We start from the raw sequence: 19,177 nt of genomic DNA on the forward strand, positions 1-19,177 counted from the left end.
AGAAATGAGGGCCCTGCGGTGAGGTCTGGCGTGCCCCTAGGAGGCAGGAGAAGACTGGGTTAGTGGACAGTGTGGGACGATGTCTTTTCCCAGCAGGGCTAATAGGGAGAGGCTGAGAGTCAGAGCAGGAGGGGGGCTGGTGAGGGTGTCATAGAGGCCACTGTCCCAATGGACTAGGCCTGGGAAGGAGGGAAGCCAGGAGAGGAAGGGCAGCCAAGAGAAGAGAGAAGAAAGGACAAGGGATAGAATTCTCCGTGCGGTCAAAGAGCGTGTGTGGACCAGGCAGGAAGTCAGGGTCAGGGTCAGAGATGGAATTTCTGAGTAAGATTTCAGATGAAGAGTCACATTTATGACAAGCCCTGGGTGTGGCCAAAGAGGTGGGTCTCTGAGAGAAGTGTGAGGCTGTTGGCTTGCGAACCCTGCTGGGACATGGGGCAATGGGGCAGGGCGGGGGCAGAAAACCGAGCCAAAGTCCTTGGCAAGCTGGGGGAGAGGGCTGAGGCCAGTACAAGACAGCAGAGCACTGTGGGGAGGAGCATCTGTGGCCTGAACCTCCGAGGAGGTTTCAGATGGCGGCGGGAGCAGGGGACTGGGAGGGGCGCTGCCGAGGGAGGCAGAACACTGAGGCACTGCCAGGATGCCCTCTGTCCTTGGTACTCACAGCTTCAAAGGAACCGCGTGCCCTACTTCTTTCTGAGCTTCTCTCGAATGGATGCAACAGCATGTGTAATAAAGACGCATGACAAGCAGGTCAGTACAGGACCCACCAAGCCAAGGACCAGAAATTCCTAACTGCAGGCTGAGCTGCACAGGAGGTGGTGAGAAAGGCTTTCCCCCAATTCATTTCATCCGAGGCTGAAGAAAAACACCAAATGCAGATACAACCTTATTGTGCTTTTAATTACGAAAGATGTAAAATGATGCATTATAAAACTTGGAAGCTACTTTATACAAATTCCAATCTTTAAATATTGTTGAACAGGGGACCTGGGAGTTAGGACACTGGCGGGAAGTCTGATGAGTTGCTGTAATGGTTCCATCACGAAGCAATGGAAACACCCTCAGAACCATCTGTGCATAAATCAGAAGAGCCAACGAGAATCAGAATTGGAAATGTCTTCAAATATGCAAATAGTCTGGAGTACACAACAGTTCAACTCAGGTAATATACAGCAGACATAAGAGAAATGAAACAGGACAAAGGAGAGTTTATGTTCATCTTGATATGATCAAGAAAATTTTCTCCTAACACCTTCTATCTTAAAAACCACAACCGTACAGAAAGAAAAAATGGAAACACAGATAGGTTTTTAATTCTATGCTGTTTAACTGCTAGTAAATGAGAGTTGTACAGCCATCGATTCCTTGTAACAAAACTAAATATTGAAAATAGTTTATTCTAAAGTATGCAGCCACTTCAGAGGCCAAGGACCATGCCTGGTTTGTTGCAAAGGCAGCAGTGAGTGCAGACTTACCCGCCAAAGGTCAGAGCGACACCTGTCCGTGGTTGTCCTTGATACCATCTAAGCAAAGCAGGTTGTATAATGCCCCAAACCTTTTCACAGGAAAAGATCGGACTGATGGACCTAAGGACAAATTTAATTCAGTGCTAAACCTTACTGTCATCATTATATTCCCCCAAACAAGTCACTTTTCCTGGAAGCCTCCATGTCCATGAATCACATGGAGAAAGCCCTCCAAGCAGTGTATATCATCATGTGGTCTCGGGGGCTCCAGTTGTAAGGCGAGGCTGCCTTGCAGAAAAAGAGCTGGGACCCCAACACTGATGATCCCCATGGGTAAGGCACTAGGCAAAGAATGCATTATGCTGGGACCTCCACTTCTAATAAAAATCTCTTACAACACCAGCACCACTCCTAGACCAAATGTCAGGGGCCTTGGACATAGGAAAGGCAGCAAGGAGCTGGCACACTGGGGTGCTGTGAACCATTACGAGGAAAGGCCCTTTACTTTAACAAAGTCACCCCAGCCCCCCCACCACCGAGATCTCAAGTATAAAGGGACCTGAACGTTCAACTGGGAATAAAGCTGAGAAGGGGAGGCCGACTGCCCCTTCCTGAGCCAATGCTCAGCAAGGACTCTGGTTTGATTTCCTAATTCAACAGTGGGGATTGGGAGCTGATCGGAAGTGGGAAGACCTGGGTTCCACAGAAGAAGATGGAGTGGTATACCATCAAGGCTGCTGAAAGGTCAAAGGGCAGGCAATCCTTCTGAAGACAGAAGCAGAATGGGACAAGGTCTGGAGAGGTTAACAGCGCAGGATCCTGTGACAGATTCCTCTTGCCAGAAGGCACAGATGTGTCACATTCAGACCCACATAGTATGGCCATGCTTCTTTAGGCTGGGAATAGCCTAGTGACCTTCAAGGACACTCCTGGTCTCTCCTGGAAGAGCAATGGCTGTCCAAGCAAAGGTTCTAGCATCTTTCACCTCTCCTCACTGTTCCTGTCCTCCCCGCCTCATCTCCCATGCCCGCATTTTGCCCGGACCCCTCCCAAGAGGTACCTGGCAGGCCTTGTCTCCTCCGCCCCCTTCAAACCCACCTGTCAAGTTTCTGATCAGGGGCTGGCCGAGCCTAAGTTAGAGGGGGCAGGCAGTGGTGGAAATCTGGTAATATTATTTTATGTTAAGGTATTAATGACTAATGATGGCTTCACGAATTAGATGGTCATTTTACTACAGAATTTCTTCCACCTCAAAGAATGAATCTCTATTTTAAAGCAATTTAGATCTGAGAGGAAAGATCTTTCTAAATGGGGCCTGCCAGGACCTCTGAGGCCCTAGCACTGGGGAGGCCTCAGTGCTAGGTGCTAGCTTGCTCAGCCATTCTGTACGCACCAGAAGACGGTCTGCACCTACCTGTGCTGGACCATAATCTCGAGGAAAGGTACCTGGTCTAACGGTGGATTTGGTCACCTAGTGTTAAAAGCATATTAAAGTGCATGCTCAACCACAGGCACAAGTGTTAGAAAAGCTAATGTTCTGAAAATATTTGGCAAGGAATGTAGATAGCTAAATATTAGACTGCCTTACAGCAGGCAGATTCATTCATTCATCCATCCATCCATGCATTCATTCATGCATTCGACATGCAGTTACACAGCACCTGCTCAGTGCTAGGCACCTGTTGGTACTAGGGGTTCAATGATGAACAAGGCACAGTCCCTGCCCTCAAGGAGCTCATGGTCCAGTGGAGTTATATTATCACTCCCGTTCCACAGAGAAAGAGCTTGGCTCTGCTGCTGCTCAGCTGCTGGCTGAGTCTGATTCAAGCCTCTGGCCATTCCTTCCAGCTGATGTGCAGACAGGGGGGCCTGTACATGTCTGGAGTTTGTCCAAAGCTTATCCAAAGGATGCCATGTGTCTGAGAGAGACCTACAGGCCCCCTTCTTGCTTCCCCGGCCACCAAGAAGAAGCACTGTTCTTTCCTTTCAGGCTCGTCCATTACCAGGGAACTTTTTTTAAGTAACTGAATAAAATAATCTTTTTCCTTCTGTCCATAGGAAAAGTTGAACTGAAGCAGCAGAAGAGAGGTTATAAATGGAAAAGAAAACAAATTAGCATTTAGCTTGCTGAACTTAAGTCTGTTCTTAGACTCGTGGTGACAATTTTTCATGTTAGAATGAAGCCATCTGGGAGAGCTGTGGCTCTCCACTTTGCCCCGAACATCCCTGCCACCAGCCGGCAGGTGCCCAGCTCTAACAACTGGATCAGAGAAGGCAGCTGGTGCTGTGGTACCGTTGTTCAATGCTAAGCCAACTTCCGAAGACCTAACTGCCACCCACTGTGGCCAAGTCCTCTCTTCAGTGTTGACTGAGATCAGTGGTTTTGAGCACTGCACAGTGCTCCTGGGGCCTCCATTCCATGATGGTTTCTACTTTAACACACTGACCAATTCGATGGCCAAGAAAAAGATGTGACGGTCACGGTGATGACCTGCTCACTGGAAGCTCTGAAGCAGCCTGCCCGCAGCAACGTAACCTGCACCACAGGCCTGAGAGGCAGCGCACAGCTCTGTGGTGAGCATAAGCCACAGTGTATGGGACAGGACCTCGTCTGGAAGCCAGGAGCCGAGGAATTGGTTCCTTCTGCGTCCAAATCCCGAGATAACTAAAGCCCAGGGGTGCAACTCCATTATATTCCATTCTATTTTAGCTGTTTCAGATCCAAAGGCTCCTGTTCCACTCCATTCTGTTCACAGTCGGTCGGCTCGAAACGTCTCTTCAACAGAGGGGTCAAGCAGGCCCATGCTGGAGTCACTTAACATGTTGAGTCCGTCCAAGCTAAGGGGTTCGATTTGGAGCTCTTCTTCCAATGGAAACGGAGTGTCCATGTTCAGGCTGACCTCGGGCATGCCTGCCAGCGCGCTGCTGAGGTCTTTAAACAGGCTGGAACTCGAGTCTTCTGGAAGCAGCAGCGAGAGGGAACAACAAGAGCAGATTAGGAGGCGTAAGGGCCTCAGGCTACAAAGAGGGCACAACTGATGACATCCCGCAAATGCTGTCCCTGTCATCTTCCCAACCAGGACAGTGATCACTACGTCCCAACTACTCCCAGCCCTCCAGTTTTGCTGTGGAATCTCCGTTCTTTCCAGTCAGTTCCACAAATCTCAATTATTTGCAGGCTTTCTCCGTTTGAAAAGTTGCTGATCACTTAAAACTAACTATTTCAAAAAAGACTCACTGCTTCATGGTCTCTAGAGCTGGACACCTACAACTCAAAAAGGTAAAGCTGAGCTGGGGGACTTTCGTTTTTTCCCTTTATCTAATGTTGTTGTTTAAAATATCTTACAATGGAATCTGTAAAAACCCAGCAAAATGAAAATAGTGAAGCAGCTGAGGGGCGGCCCACACTCACCTGTCAAGATGGTGTTTGGGAAATTCCCGCAGTTGGAATACAGGTTTGATCTCAAAGGAAATGAATCCTGTGTTTCTCGGAGACCTTGCTGCACCAGGGGCACCTGGAAGCATCAGAGGTTACATTGCAAGGAACAATCTCTGCTTCCAAGGAGTGAATGATGCAACAGGCTCACATAGCAAAACCAGACATGAAAACTGTCTTCTAGTCCCTTCTCTCTAGAATCCCAGAGTGCTTTGCTTTGCTGCCGTGACAGTATTCTTCTCAGGCAGGCAGATGCAGGGGTGGAGCAGGGTTCCTCCAGGTTCACAGTGTAGGTGATTGGTCCCCATTCATCTACTGCCCGACCCACTAAGCCATCCCGGGAGACAACAACAGCCATGGCTTCTGTGCCCCTCTGGTTTCAGACCCCCCCGCCTCCTCAGCCACCCTGAGGCCTGTGGAAACTGCCATCTGCAAACACCCTGTCAGGGCTCCCCAAGGATGACTAAGGAACTGATGCAGCCAATGGGCTCTTTTCCTCTTTTGTTTCCAGAAACATGAGAAAGTGGTATCCTTTCCTTCTCACACACAGAGGGAGGAGTCTCAGGCAAGCCCCTCTCTATGAGAAAGCCTCTATGAAGACTGGTTAGAACTTAGGAGCCTTTCCAGAAATTAATTTTCCAAACTATTTTTAAAAATCTCTCAAAAGTAGGAGTTTCTATTATTTTTCAGGGAGACATTGACTCACCAAGACTAAAATGGCTCCTCTAGACAACAAGGAGGCAAGGACTATTGGTTCTCACCGTGAGGCTTTACCATAGCCTTCTCAGTAGATATCTGTCTGTGTTTATTTTACTGTTATTAGTAAGTTATAAAAAAATACTCTTTCTGTCCTTAATCCATCCTAGAGCCCAATCCATACTTACAGAACATTATAAAATCTAGGGATATCAAAAATGGTTCGTGTCAGTGAAATATTAATAAGCAAAAGGAAATGGATGAATGAAAATACCTTAGGGAAGGAGCCCTGCCAACAGCAGCTCTATTGGGAGGCCACACACTGCTGGGCACAGCAACTAGGCCTGTAGGCTAAGCCCCTCCCCGTGTCTCAGTCTCCTCAACATGACCGATTAGTGGACTGCCATGGCCCCTTCCAGTATGAACAATTCTACAATTCTATGACTAGAGTGTCATTTTAAGTCTTCTGTGACTTCTTCCTGTGCTGAGGCCTGACAGTAAATAAAGCAGCCAGCACCAGTATTTTAGGGCTAGAAGAGATTTTAGGTTCACCTAGCTGTCAAGCACATCCGAGTTCAGAAAACTGGAGTATCCAGTCTGTTTGGTGTGGGTTCTGCACACTGAACAACAGTTCTTGCTCTGAGAAGGGGCGGGTCCGGGCAATCACTCACCTGTTGAGTAAAGGCTGGCCCTGGCCTCATGGACTGCTGGTCGAAGCTCATATCCGGGAAGAAGCTGGTCAAAGATGAGCCCTTCAGGGAATAAGAAGGGGACCATTCAGCTTGGAACTCAAGACAAAATAATCATTCCCTCTTGAGCAGTGTTCCTGCTAGGACGCACCTGGGCTGTGAGGAGCTGAAAGTCTGACTGTGGCAGTGATGAGGCTGCCTGTGGCTGCTGAACAGCAGACTCCTGGGTGCGAGGCTGCTGTAGAAGAGGCTGGGGGAGTTCCTGAGGTGTGGGGTAAGGGGGCGGCGGGGACGCTTGAGCTTGAGCTTCTGCAGACAGGAAGGAAAGTGGGCTTCCATCTGATGACACCATCTGTAAAACAAACAAAAATAAGCCACTAATTAGCTTAGCTTCTGAGTTTGTAGTAGTAAGTCCTTTACGATTAGGAAATGTCATGGTGAGGAAAGAGCCTGAGATCTACTTCGCCATGGCATTCTAGGCTGCGCTCTGAGAAGCCTATTTCTGTTCCTTCAAAGTATTTCTCAAATCTCACTTCCTCTCAAAGCATTTCCCATTCAATGACAATTTCTATTGTCTTAAAAAATAAAAACAAAAAACAAAAAAACCCAGCCAACTGCATCAGTTTCCTCAGTAAAAACCATGTTTTTTTTTTTTAAGCCTAAACTCCTGATTAAAGATGAAAGACTCAAAAAAAACATTTAGCTCTACTGTCTCCCAAAACTCTACTAAAAACACCAAAACGACGTTAAACAACAGTAAACATTCATAAACGACACTAAATAATGATAAAATGATAATAAACAAGACAAGGACAAAGATAGTGGAAGTGAAGGAAATGGCAACAAAATCTGGAAAATGAAAAGCAGATGGAGAAGTAGTGACTGGCTTGGCAGAGCTGAGAAGGCCAAATGCTAACTAGCAGTGGAGAAACCGAGCGGGCAGTAGGGGGTGAAGATGCAGTCGAACCAGGAGGATGTTGTCAAAGGACGTGAAAAGCAGTTGGGCTTTGGAGCCCTTGCCTGCCCAGAGACTGGAGTGTTCTACTCTGGAGAGAGGACAACAAAAGGTCTCTGGACAATGCATACCCAACCCTTGCAGGTGAGACACTTACTGAAAATACAGTATTGAACTTGAGCCCTCTATCCTTCTTTCCCAACTCAGTCAGCTCTCGGGGAAAGAAACCATCAAAGAAATAATTAAAGAAATTTTCCCAGAAATGTAAGATATGAGTTTCCAGATTGAAGAAATCTACCAAATATCCAGATTCCTGTCAAACCACATTATCTTGAAGTTTCATAAAACTGGGGACAATAAGAAGACCCTACAAGCCTCTAGAGGGGAAAAAAGGGAGAGTTCATTCAAAGTATTAAGAGTCAGAATGAAACTGGATTTCTCAACAGCAGCTCTAGAAACTTAAAGGCAAAGGATTAATAACTTCAATATCTCAAGAGAAAATGATTTCAAATTTAGTTTTCTATATCCAGCCAATTATTAATGACATGGTGGGGAGAATGAAGACATCTTTAAATCACGCCACGTATACTTTCTTGTAAAGTTATTGGAGGATTTGTTTTCAGCTCTATGGAGAGGAGATCAACTCGAGTCTGAGAATTTGGGCTGAATTAGTAATACATATATAGAAAACCAGGCTAAAAAACATTATGATATTTATTAACTCCCAGGAAGAAAAAAATGTTTATTTTGTTATTTCATAATCTATTATACTGTTAAATTCTGACTATATTATTATAACTATGAAAACAATGAACTCTGAGTACCGCTCTAATCAAAATTATAACAAACTTCATTGTGAAGAATGAGGAGGATGAGAAGGAAATATGTGTGTGTGTATATGGAAGGACCGGGAGAGCTGGAAGAGAACTAAAGCCTCATCTTCCACGGTAGGATGTCATCAGACAATACCTAATGCTAAAAATCTAGAACAAAATAAGCATGAAATAACATGGTTGTACCAAAGAGACTAGCTAAAATGGTGGAAAGTAGCCATCTCTAGGGAGTGAGAAATATGGTTAGTGAGGGAGGGGAAACAACTGCAACTTCATAACAAGTCCTTTACCACTACCTGACTTTTTAAACTCTGTGTATGAATAACATTTATTTTTTTAAATCTAATTATTAAGTAAACAAAAAAAGGAAAACATTTGAAAGAGGATGTGTTCTATCCATAAGGTCTCCTTAAAATGTATCCAGGAAGGCAGAGTAATACTTTTTATATCCTATCAAATAATCTTGCAAAATAAAATCAAAGGCAATCCAATAACATAAACAGAACCATTAAAAAAACAATTATGAAATACCCTGCTATCCCCTCCCAAAACGGATTACTCATACAATCAAGATCCCGTAGCCAGTAATTCGTAAAGAATGACTAATAGCTGGATCTGCTAAAGCTTCCGTTGTGTTCTGTCCACTCCTTGTTAAATCATTACTCATTTATGGAGAAGCGGTGAGTAAATGACGTTATAATGTATCTAAGGAGTAACAAACAGGTTAAAAATATATTCATTGATGATTTTGGTAAGGAGAACCGCCCTAAGTGCTTAGAAGAAAAACAAAGTCTACAAGTCAAAATATGACACTCCAACCCCTGAATTTCTGTAACAGGCTTGGGACTTCAGCCTCTTTCTAAACAGACTTCTTTGGGTTCTTTCATAGTGATATGATCCTTATTACACCTAGTATTTCATGAACAGTAAAAGTCTTGTTTCCCAAATCTGTAGTTGTAGTTAGGGAAGAGGTCTAATATCAAAGCTTCAGGAAGGTATTAAACGTCTTCTGTAGCTTTCCCTTGTGGTTTGAAGTACTTAGAAAGCCAACTGATTTTCCATACTGATTTTAAAATCCCAGCCGGGTTCCCCTTAGCTAATATAGGCACATCTGGATTGTGTCTTCTACAGCTTACCCATTGCCCCAACCCCAATTTGAAGAGCTACAGTGACAGCAAACTTCGACGTTTGCTTAGGAATAATCAACACAACAAATCTGCTCTTAGAAAATTGTCAATGCATTCCAAATTATTCACATTTCTGCTCTCTCAGATTTCACATAAGAGTGGGAACTGACTGCATTTGAGACCTCATGGACAACGCTTGGTGTAAGGGACTCAATCCAAAATCACGAAGAAGGAAAGCAATGTATTCTTCAGTTTGTTTCATCGTAGTTTGTTTTTACCTGTGAGGCAGGGTAGGGGTTCAGTGGGCTGGTCGAGGAGAGCTGTCTGCTGAAACCCTGGTGCGCTTCAGGACCAGGGGAAAGCGTGAGAGGGCTGACGGGAGGCTGCCTGCGCCGAGAGGGGCCGCTGAGGTGTGTGGTGGGAAGTGAGGGGTTGCTGAGGGAAAAGAGCCGGAGTGAAGGGTGAAGAGCGGAGGCGTTGGAGGCAGACGTCTGTGGGTGGCTGTTGAAGGAAGACGAAAGTGCTGTCTTATTGAGCGTGGCCTGGATAGAGGGGTTACTCCGGGAACTCTGGAGACCTAGAAGACAACAAATTCACAAGTTACTTGTCACAATTTCAGATGAATCGCTTGTTTTCCAAAGATTAAAGAAAACGTAACTTCCTATGATCCGTATTTGATGAGGATCCTGTATGTGAAGGAGCTCTTGGGCAGCTCTCCTACTGAAACGTATCAGAGGTACCGATGGCAAGAAGATGCCAGCAAAAGAATGGTTTTTGTTGAAGAAAGAGGTTGTGTAAGCCACCACTGGGAGAACAGGGCGAGGCAAGCCGTGAGTAGCGGAGGAGAATGTGTGAGTGTGCTCAGCTCCAACCCAGGGCAAGGACCCAAGGCTGTACTACGAAGTCTGCTAAAAGCCCTGATGCCTCTGTGCCAGGTGCACTGCTGACTCTGGAGAGCACCCTTTTACTGAGAGGTGGACTTTCAGGGAGCCGCCTCAGTGGACCCTTCAAATACCCTGAGCACATCAGAGAGTCATGAGAAGGGACACTCTCCAGATCTCCTGCCCCACGGTTCCTTTCTCTTTGTTTTTCCGGCTGTTAAGAAATTGTTCATCACAGTCTATTCCAATTCAGGGAAAAGGAAGCTTTTACTGGTGCTTAGTTTTATTTTGGCGGGAGGGTAGTGAATTTTAGCACGAGCAAGAGTTTGGGAAAGGCATTTTTCATGACACAGGTTGCTAGGGCACCAGTCCGAGGAGGCCAGGGACCCTGTCCTATGCCCTCTTGGATCCTTGGCACCTGGCACAGGGCCTGGCATGGAGTGGCTTCGCTACATTGCTGCTGCTGCTGCTGCTGCTGTGTATCTCAGCTGGCAATACCCATGTTTCAAATTCAGCCCGTCATTCTTGGACCTGCAGTTAGGATGAGCAGAACTATGTATTGTTACATGTTGATTAAAAATCAAGTGTTAGGAGAAAATGACAGAAATGAAGAAATGACAAAATAAGGCATTTCTAGTTGGCAAATGACTTTTAAAAGGTAGGAAGGACATCTCTGATAAAACCTCAAGTAGTTATTCCACCATTGAACTCTCTGTAAAGGTCAGAGATTCGGCTGGCTCCAATAAGAATTAGAATTAGAATTAGAGCTAGAGCTAAATATATGAATTTCAATAAAATAAACCTGACTCATTCAGAAAAAAAGCACAAACATCTCTAAAGAACTATGTACAACTTTGTGGACCATGCATTTTGAGTTTCGTGTCTAGGAACTATAAAAACCTGACATAGGTTCTGACATGTTCTGGACAAAATAATGCTTGTTTGAGGAAAATAAGAGCCAGTAATTAAACACGGACTTTTCAGCTGAAGTGAAGTGTCAGAGGCTGTCCTGGAGAATGCCAGCTTCCCCAAGATCCAAGGAAGCCAAGTGCCGATGCAGCTTTACTTACGTGACCTTGGATGTCTTTGTTCATAGAGAACTGACCGCAGTCACTTAAGTAAAGCAGCAGGATAATAAAATGACCAAAAGAACCAAAACCGAATGTGGCACTGAAATAATTTCTTCAAATCTAAAATTATAGTTAGGGAAGAGGTCTACTATCAAAGAATTAGATATAAGGATTGCACAATGGCAGCATCACTGCAATCCTTAGAGAAGCTTCCAGGTGATGACTCGGAAGGGGACCACTCTCATCTGAGTGGTGAGTTCCGATTTATGTGGACAAGTCACGCTGAACCCAGACTGGAAACCCACAAGCACTTTTCCCACTGACAGAAAGACAGACCATAACCCAAGATCCCTTCCAAAGTAACTATAATTCTTAGGACCGTTACTTGCCAGGGGCTATATTGCACCTCTGGGAGTCAGAGGAAGTGACACCTGACCTAGATACTTACAAGAGCATCTGTCATAACTGAAGCAAATATAGTCATCTGAGGTCTGAGCTGCAGACACTCAAACTCGTACAGTAACACCCAAGTCATATTCTGGGTGGCATTTTAATATAGCTACACGCCACATATTTAGCACTTCTGAAAATCTGACCCAAAATTTTGAACTTTGGTAACTTTCTGTTTAATACACATAACTATTAAGTATAAATATTATCACCTGATCCACTGTAAATTTTCTAAAATTCAAAGTATTTTCTTTTGAAATCCAATGGGAAATTGAAGGGATGTAGAGCAATATCTGTGTTAAATATCATCACGTGTTGGTAAGAGCCACTAACATTGTTTGGCCAACATAAAATAGAATGGACACATATCTCTTGACTCTCAAACTCTCCAAGTCCCCGAGACACACACGCTGGTGATGACGATAAAGGAGGAGGGTTAGCAGAGCTGCTCTAGAGCTCAGCACAGCCGAGAAGAAAGAGAGTCGCCCAAGCAAAACGTCACCAGGGTCAAGAGCTACAAGAACAGCTACATCATTGTCTCTAACTGAGATGCAGTCACTCTGCCTCCAGGATCCACAAACAGGGCTCCTGGCCAGGGACCACCGATGATTAAGCCAACAGAGGACACAGGCGAGACCCTCACAGAGCAGGGGCACTTACCAGAGGAGCTTCTGATGCCCAAGTGTGTCACCGCAGCAGGCAGGTTGCCCATACTGCTCCCCACACTCATACTGCCGAAGACATGGTCAGCAGCGTCCAGGGAGGCTGGCAGGGGCGCTGAGTAGTGGAGGTTGGTCAGATCTGGCAGTGACCCCCCAGTGTTCAGGGCCCCCAGGAAGGGTGAGAGGCCTATGTTTTGACCGTTGTGTGGAAAAGTGCTGAAAAAGGAAAGGTAAGTATTACTTCCAAAATCATTAGGCTTTAGAGACTAGGACATGTACGGTACTTTTCCTTGTCAGATAAAAGCAGAGGGCATCGAAGAGAGCCCATCCTCATGCAGGCTCTGCCTCTTCCACGTCCCTGGCTTACCCTCTCTAAAGTGCCATTTTCTTACCTGTTAAGTTGGACTGAGGATGTCACCTATCCCCACTTTACAGGAATATTTTCCAAGACAAGATTAATAACTGATACAAAAGCACTTTAAAAATTATAAAGCATTATATAACATGTGAGACACTGCTGTGTATTTACATGGTTCTGTTTGGTGAATTTCTAAATTACCTTTCCTGCAAAAAAACAAAGTATCTCTGTATTAACCAGATATCTTCCAAGATACAGTTTTTCAATTACAGTTGTCACCTACTTTAAGATGAGAAAGAGGTGCTACCATCCATTCATCAAAATCTATTGTTTAGTCACTCTGTGCCAGGCACCAGGCTAAGTGTGGAGGTTTGATGATGAACAGGCAGTGTGTGTATTCGTGGTCAGGCAGGCCTACCTTTAACATGTACAGGTCTGCAGCCAGAGCACAAATGGAGACCCGCATACCATCTGTTTACATTTTTTAAAGTTATAAATCAAAGGAGCAAATCCTTAAATGAACTATGTTCGATGTTTCTGTCTTGACAAATTACACGTTCAGAATAGCCTAGGTCAAAATTTAGAATTCAAATCGAGCATTCTGACTCCTCGGAGTTCTATGCTAGAGCACATGGAGGCGGCCCCAGTCCTCAGTCCACCCCAACTTCTTGTCCTACCCCGGCCCTGGTCAGAACCACAGGGCACGTGCATGGCTATCCCCACTTATGGGCCAAGCTCTGGCAATGCTCTGCATGCCCCTTGGCCACCCCTCACGCCAGGTGGTGTGTTCCCTTGTGGCTCTTGTGCTCCCTACCCCATGGGAGTGGGGCGCTCTGAAGTGTCAGGCCCAAGGAGGAGTTTCCTAGCCCAGGTCTGAGGGGCACTGCTCTTGAAGTTCACAAGCAGGCAGGAGAGACAGACTGGTAAAGTAAGCAATTGCAATACAGTAAGAAGCAGGCTGGGTTGGCTTCAACAGAGGGTGGGACAGCCATTAAGAACAAGCAACACTGGGAACATCAATGGGAAGATGGGCTAGGGAAGCACAGGCTTTACAAATGACATGACGGCGCACTCACAGAACTGCAAGCAGCTTGGCGCAGCCGCGGTGTCTGGTGTTTGGCAGAGCAGGGAAGCAGAGGTAGCAGGCGATGAGGTGGGAGACAGGTGAATGAGAAAACAAGGGTGAGAGTCTGGATTAGGGACTATAAGAAATAGGGAGCCCAGGTTTAAGCTGGGGAATGATATTTGAGAAATGCTGCTGTGCTTACAGCGTGGAGGATGGCTTAAGGCAGCAGAAAGAGAGCAGGGAGAACCGGTTAGAAGCTACGCTGTGGTCCAGGTCTGATCTAGGAAAAGAGAGGTTGAAGAGGAGGACAATGCTGGAGGAAGGTGCCATTCACCAGAAACAGGGGGAAGGGAATGAATTCAACTGGGGACACTTTGCTCAATACAGCATGTAGCAGTAGTGTACTTCTCAAGTGCCAGCCACTGGCATCAGGGCCTCTAAAGACTTGGACAAAGGATGGAGATAGAGTCAGAAAGAAAATAACTTGGAATGTAATCAAATTCAGTAGTACGATGACAGAGCCTGGCAGTATGAGGTGTGGAGGAAACCACCAGCAGCAGGCTGGAGGGGGCTTCCTGGAAGCCATCTGAGCTGAGTTTGAAGGCTATGAAGTTCAGAAGATTTAGCAGTAATATCATTTCAGGCAGAGTTCACAGCATGGGCAAAGCAGGAAACGTGAGGCCACAGAGAGTGTCCTCGGAACTCAGACATCAGAGGAAGGTCACGTTTAGGAGGGGTGGGTGGTGATGGGAGATGGGCCTGGAGAAGAAAGCAGAGAGCGCATGAGGCCTAGACTGATATGCTGACAGCAAGAAGCCAGTGGAAGACTAAAAGCAGGGGAAAGACATCCTCAGCCATTCTTAGTACAGTGTGTCTAATAGACTTGGGGGAGTGGAGACCAGGGTGCAAGGAACAGAGCCTGCAGGAGGAAAGGTGAGTTATGACTCTGCTGAAAAGTCAAATAAGTCATAATGAGAGCATGGCGATGGAGAGACAGGATGGATTCTAGAGATATTTAAGGAAGTACTCAAGACTGACTCCTGATTTTCTGGCATGAGGCTGGTGGAGCCACCTGCTAAGATAGGGACACTGAGGTATACGAGTGGATTAGGGATAAGGCTGGGTATGAATAATGTAATGAATTCTATTTTAGATACTAAGTTTCTGTAGTACAGGAAGACACATCATAGGAATCTCTCTTGAGGACAGTTCCATTTGGAACAGTAGGAATGGAGGCCAGGCCACAGAGGGTTGAGGCGTGGACAAGCTCTAAGGAAGACTCAAGACTAAATACTCCTACACTGCTAGGTGTGCTGGTCTTCTGCCAGAGGTGTGAGGCTGGCAGGTTCCTCTCGACACCTGCACGCAGCTGTTTTGAGTTGTGTGTTTATCAAGCTTGAAGTGTGTTATTTTCAAATATATTTACGGTAGCTTTATTATTGCAGTTATATAATATAATTACTTTAAATAAATGAAACATGAGTATCCAAAGAGCTGCTGCTTTTATGAAAAATCAGTTGACTTTCAATTTATACATAACAAGTGAAGTTTCTCAGAGCTCTATGACAAAGTAGCAGGACTTTTCTATCGGGAAAACCTTCAAGACAGCCTCTGAGCCATGAACAGAATGAAAACTACTTACTTGCCACCTGCGACATCGCATGATCGAGGGCGCCCCGACAGAGACTGAATCTGGGGAGAGACAGACAGCTGGCCTTACTCACTGTAAAGCCAAATTCAAGTTTTTAAAAGTATCTTTGTAAGTATCTTGGGGCTCCAGTCAGTGCAAGCGAGTCAGCAGATGTAAACAGCACCCTCACAGAGCAGCCATTTAAGTTTTGCCTAGACTTTTCAGGCATAAGGGAGGGCTAATACTAATAAATTTTCTTAATTTGATGCTTCATTCGTTTATGTTCTAGATGAATATTATTTCCTTCAAAAAGGCCAATGTTTTACATATAGAGCTTTTAAATAAACATTCCTTTTCCAATTGGCCTGAAAGAAAAAGATGAAAACAAAAAACAAAACAGAGTGAAGAAAGAAGAAATTTAATGTCAGAAGAAAATAAATATTTCAACTACAAAATAAGCTCCAAGAGGGGTAGGAGGCAGGAATTTTTATCTTGTTTATTGCAGAATCTCTGAATGTAGAACACCTGGCAAAGGGTACTCAACAAATATAATGTATGTTGTAAAACATGAATGAACCTACTGACTCACTTCTTCTCCCAGAAATCATTTATGGAGGACAGCAAATCCTGAAGAACTAAGGAAGATGAGCACCTACTCCCAGAGAGAACAGACCCTGGAAGGGTGGGTGCCACTGCCACCTTTGCTGGGGAAGATATAATTGTGCTGATAAAAGCCTCTAAAACCACTTGTGCCTCCCACAGCCAAAAGGGCAAAGTATAGCTCCTGCTTCTATGTTTAAGGATGTGAATTTTAAATCATATCACATACACCTCCCACCAAAGATGAAGTATCGAATATATCTTGCTTTTACAAAAGATCTTTCAAGGCCACCATAATGCTAACAATGACCTTGGTGGGCATGGCAGAAAAATGGAACTGGACCATAGGAAGCCTAAACCAGCAGGGTAATCAAGTATGGAGACAATACAAGCAGTTGCAACAGAGCATCACCAAGGACTCGGACGACGAAGTTTTTTTTTTTTTTCAAAGGCAACACAGCTTCCCTGTGGGAAGAAGGGCAGAGTCAAGCACCATGGGGCATCTCCCTCTTCCACAGTGAGAGCACGGTGGAGGTCAGCTAGCACAACTGTGGGCACAAATACTCAAAGGATCACGGAAATCATAAAACAGATGACTTGCTTACCGACTCCTTGAGGACTCAGGTCAAATGCCCTTGACAAAAAATGGGGATATCTGGTGAATCTGCAATTCTGAATAGAAGCTGGTGACTGGTAGAAGATACTGGCTACAAAACAGAAGAGTCTGCCTATGACTTGTAACAAGGCTTCAGTGCTTTCGGTAATACGAATGAGATATGGGGGACTAACAGGTTTTCCTGAATGAGTCAATTCAACATGTCAATTAGGAAGCCAAGAAATCACTGTACTAATTCATCACACGATGTGATATTTTTTATTTGAACCATCATTCCCTGGTATATTCTTCCTATCTTCATCTCCAGACAAATCTTCTCTTCCTTTTTTCCCAATTCCTCGTTTTCTCCTCTGAAGGATTTTACAATGACCCGTGAAGTACAAATATTCAGTGACAATAAAAACAGTTGAGTTCTGTTCACTCACCTCCTTGGTCTCCCACAGTTGTTTTGGCAGTGGCTTGGGGACAGGTAACAGATTCTCTTCTTTCAATAATCCAGGAAAAGAAACCACTAAAAGGGAGGAAAAAAAGCACATNAAATTTTATTAAAAAAAAAAAAAAAAGATTGATTTCACAAATATTTATTGACTGTTTACTAGGGAAGGCGTTTTGAGTATTACTGTGACAGTTGCAGAGATGAGTAAGACATGGACTCAGCCTTTAGCGAATTAATAACCTAGTCAGGAGAAAAGGGCAACACGTGAATACCTATGACTGAAAGGAGAAACGAGTGGAGGCCTGTGAGAACTAACGGTGCTGCTCAAGTGCAGAGAAGGAAGAGGCCATGGCTGGCCTCTGGAGCTGGGCACCAAGGAAACCCTTTAGAGGTACAGGAAAAGGGCATTCCCAGAGGAAGAAACATAAACTAAAGATGAGAGAGGAATTAGCGGACTGCTGAGTAAAGCTGCTCTTTTCAACTGGAGTGTAGTAGGGTAAGCCGAGGAGAGTGTAGGAAATAAAGTTTGGAAGGTCAAGGACAGATCAGGGAGGGCCTGCAAATCTGGCAAAAAGAGAATGAAAGGAGAGGGATGAAGAGAGACCCACCATAATCTAGGAAAGGTGGAATGGGGAAAGCAGCAAAGACAGAAGCAGAATATTGCATGTGAGAATGGCGGCTGTGAAGCTACATGCTAATGCGGAGCGGGGGATAAAGAGGGATCAAGACCCCAGAGGATTTGAGGCCGCGCAGCTGAAGCGACCCCTACTGATTCTTCAATGCTGTAAAACAACTTAGCTCTATGCCAAAAGGACCATTCGAGGGCTTTCTGCTTTAATGTTCTCAGTCACGCCAGGTAAGACAGGAATGTGGAGCACAAGACGAGGGAAAACTTGTTCTCAGAGACCAGAAGACAAGGGTCAGCCCTCAGAAATTAAGGGATCCGATGCCAGGAATGAAATTCAACATTAGAGACTGGTGACTGCTCAGAACTACAAACATAGTTAGGCTTTGGTGACCACTAAGCCCTGGTTTGACAGTCACAACTTCCTGTTTTAGCCCCACACAGGACACCCGAGGATAACAGACCCCAGAAAGAAGTCACTTAAAACAGGGATCAAAATATCAGAGTAAATTCTGATAAAAAGGTTTGAAAATTGAAAAAAAAACTCTAAAATAAGTTTATCTTACATTTGATAAAATTTAGGATTTAAATGCATTGGTGAAATATATAAAGGATGGGTGGGGGTATAATTTCTCTAGCAGTACTGTAACAGAGTACGATGCGACATCTTTCCAGTTAACCTCCTTGAACCATCACAACAGCTGTCATCCCTACTCAAGCATTCCAGATCACTGTTCCCAGATCTCTCTCTTAATCATGATATTCAAATCACTCTCTTTTGAAGAACTTATTTTGCCAACATCCTTGTGTGATTTTCTTCAACTGTTATCTGGTCTGACTGTTAATATAAACTGCTTCAGAAATGTGAACTCTATAAGGACAAGCAGGGCCTTTATTTTATTCACCACTGGGGAGTGCTAAGAACGGTGCCAGGTAAACACTGGCCCTACAGCTGACTCTCAAACTAGAGAGCAAGAATAATAGGTGTGAGAGTCTGTATAAAGCAATATAACAAGACACTCGGGAATTTAAAAATTACTTTTTTTTTTTTTTTACTGCTCTTTAAGGTACAATTGGATGATAGAAAAAAAGGGCTGAGTTAGGTAGCTTCATGACTAAAGGCCACTTCTTATAAAACATTTATCACAAGAATATGGTGGGGGCAGATGCCAAGGCCCCAAAGAGAATTGCTTCTTTACGGAAGTTCATTGTTTTTGGTCTCTTTTCATATCAAAGATTCGTTGGGAATTCTTCAAAGAATTGATTGGGGGAATGCAAAGAACACTGAAGCCATTTTAAAATTTCTGTCCTAGTAGACTTTTATTGATGTTTCAACTTCTCATGATTTATTCATGGCCTAAAACAGCTTGCCCAGAAAAGGAGTATATAGGATGATAGAGAATTGTGTCTCTGGTACAAGATGCTCCTCATATGTTGTACTCCCCATGGGTCTTTATGTGTGTGATATATAAACCTAATGTAGTTGTTCACTTTCAGACTGTGAAAATTAAATTTCAGATTATAAAGATTTAAGGAAAAGAAAACAGCGCCTGGTACTGAATGAATAAATGAACTGTGTCA

At 44.6% G+C, this 19,177-nt stretch overlaps 1 protein-coding gene across 3 annotated transcripts in view; it reads right to left on the reverse strand.

Annotated features, from left to right (window-relative positions):
* Nucleotides 1-873: 873 nt before the first annotated feature.
* The window catches only part of CRTC3 (CREB regulated transcription coactivator 3), an 82,876-nt gene continuing 64,572 nt past the window's right edge, over nt 874-19,177 (reverse strand). The window contains exons 8-16 of one of the 3 annotated variants that reach the window (XR_005651841.1): nt 16,961-17,046; nt 15,332-15,381; nt 12,264-12,481; nt 9,481-9,779; nt 6,439-6,639; nt 6,270-6,350; nt 4,879-4,981; nt 1,476-4,425; nt 874-1,071 (exon numbers count right to left, since the gene is read on the reverse strand). Coding sequence is in view for 2 of the 3 variants with exons in the window: in XM_039858237.1 (XP_039714171.1) it covers nt 4,217-4,425; nt 4,879-4,981; nt 6,270-6,350; nt 6,439-6,639; nt 9,481-9,779; nt 12,264-12,481; nt 15,332-15,381; nt 16,961-17,046 (1,247 nt within the window). In the remaining variant the exon portion in view is untranslated. Of the gene's footprint in view, nt 4,426-4,878; nt 4,982-6,269; nt 6,351-6,438; nt 6,640-9,480; nt 9,780-12,263; nt 12,482-15,331; nt 15,382-16,960; nt 17,047-19,177 lie in introns of all 3 variants that reach the window. The other 2 variants (XM_039858238.1, XM_039858237.1) reach the window with 2 other exon arrangements.

This window comes from Pteropus medius, unplaced genomic scaffold (genome assembly GCF_902729225.1).
Source record: "Pteropus medius unplaced genomic scaffold, Ma_sr-lr_union100, whole genome shotgun sequence".
Lineage (NCBI taxonomy): Eukaryota > Metazoa > Chordata > Mammalia > Chiroptera > Pteropodidae > Pteropus > Pteropus medius.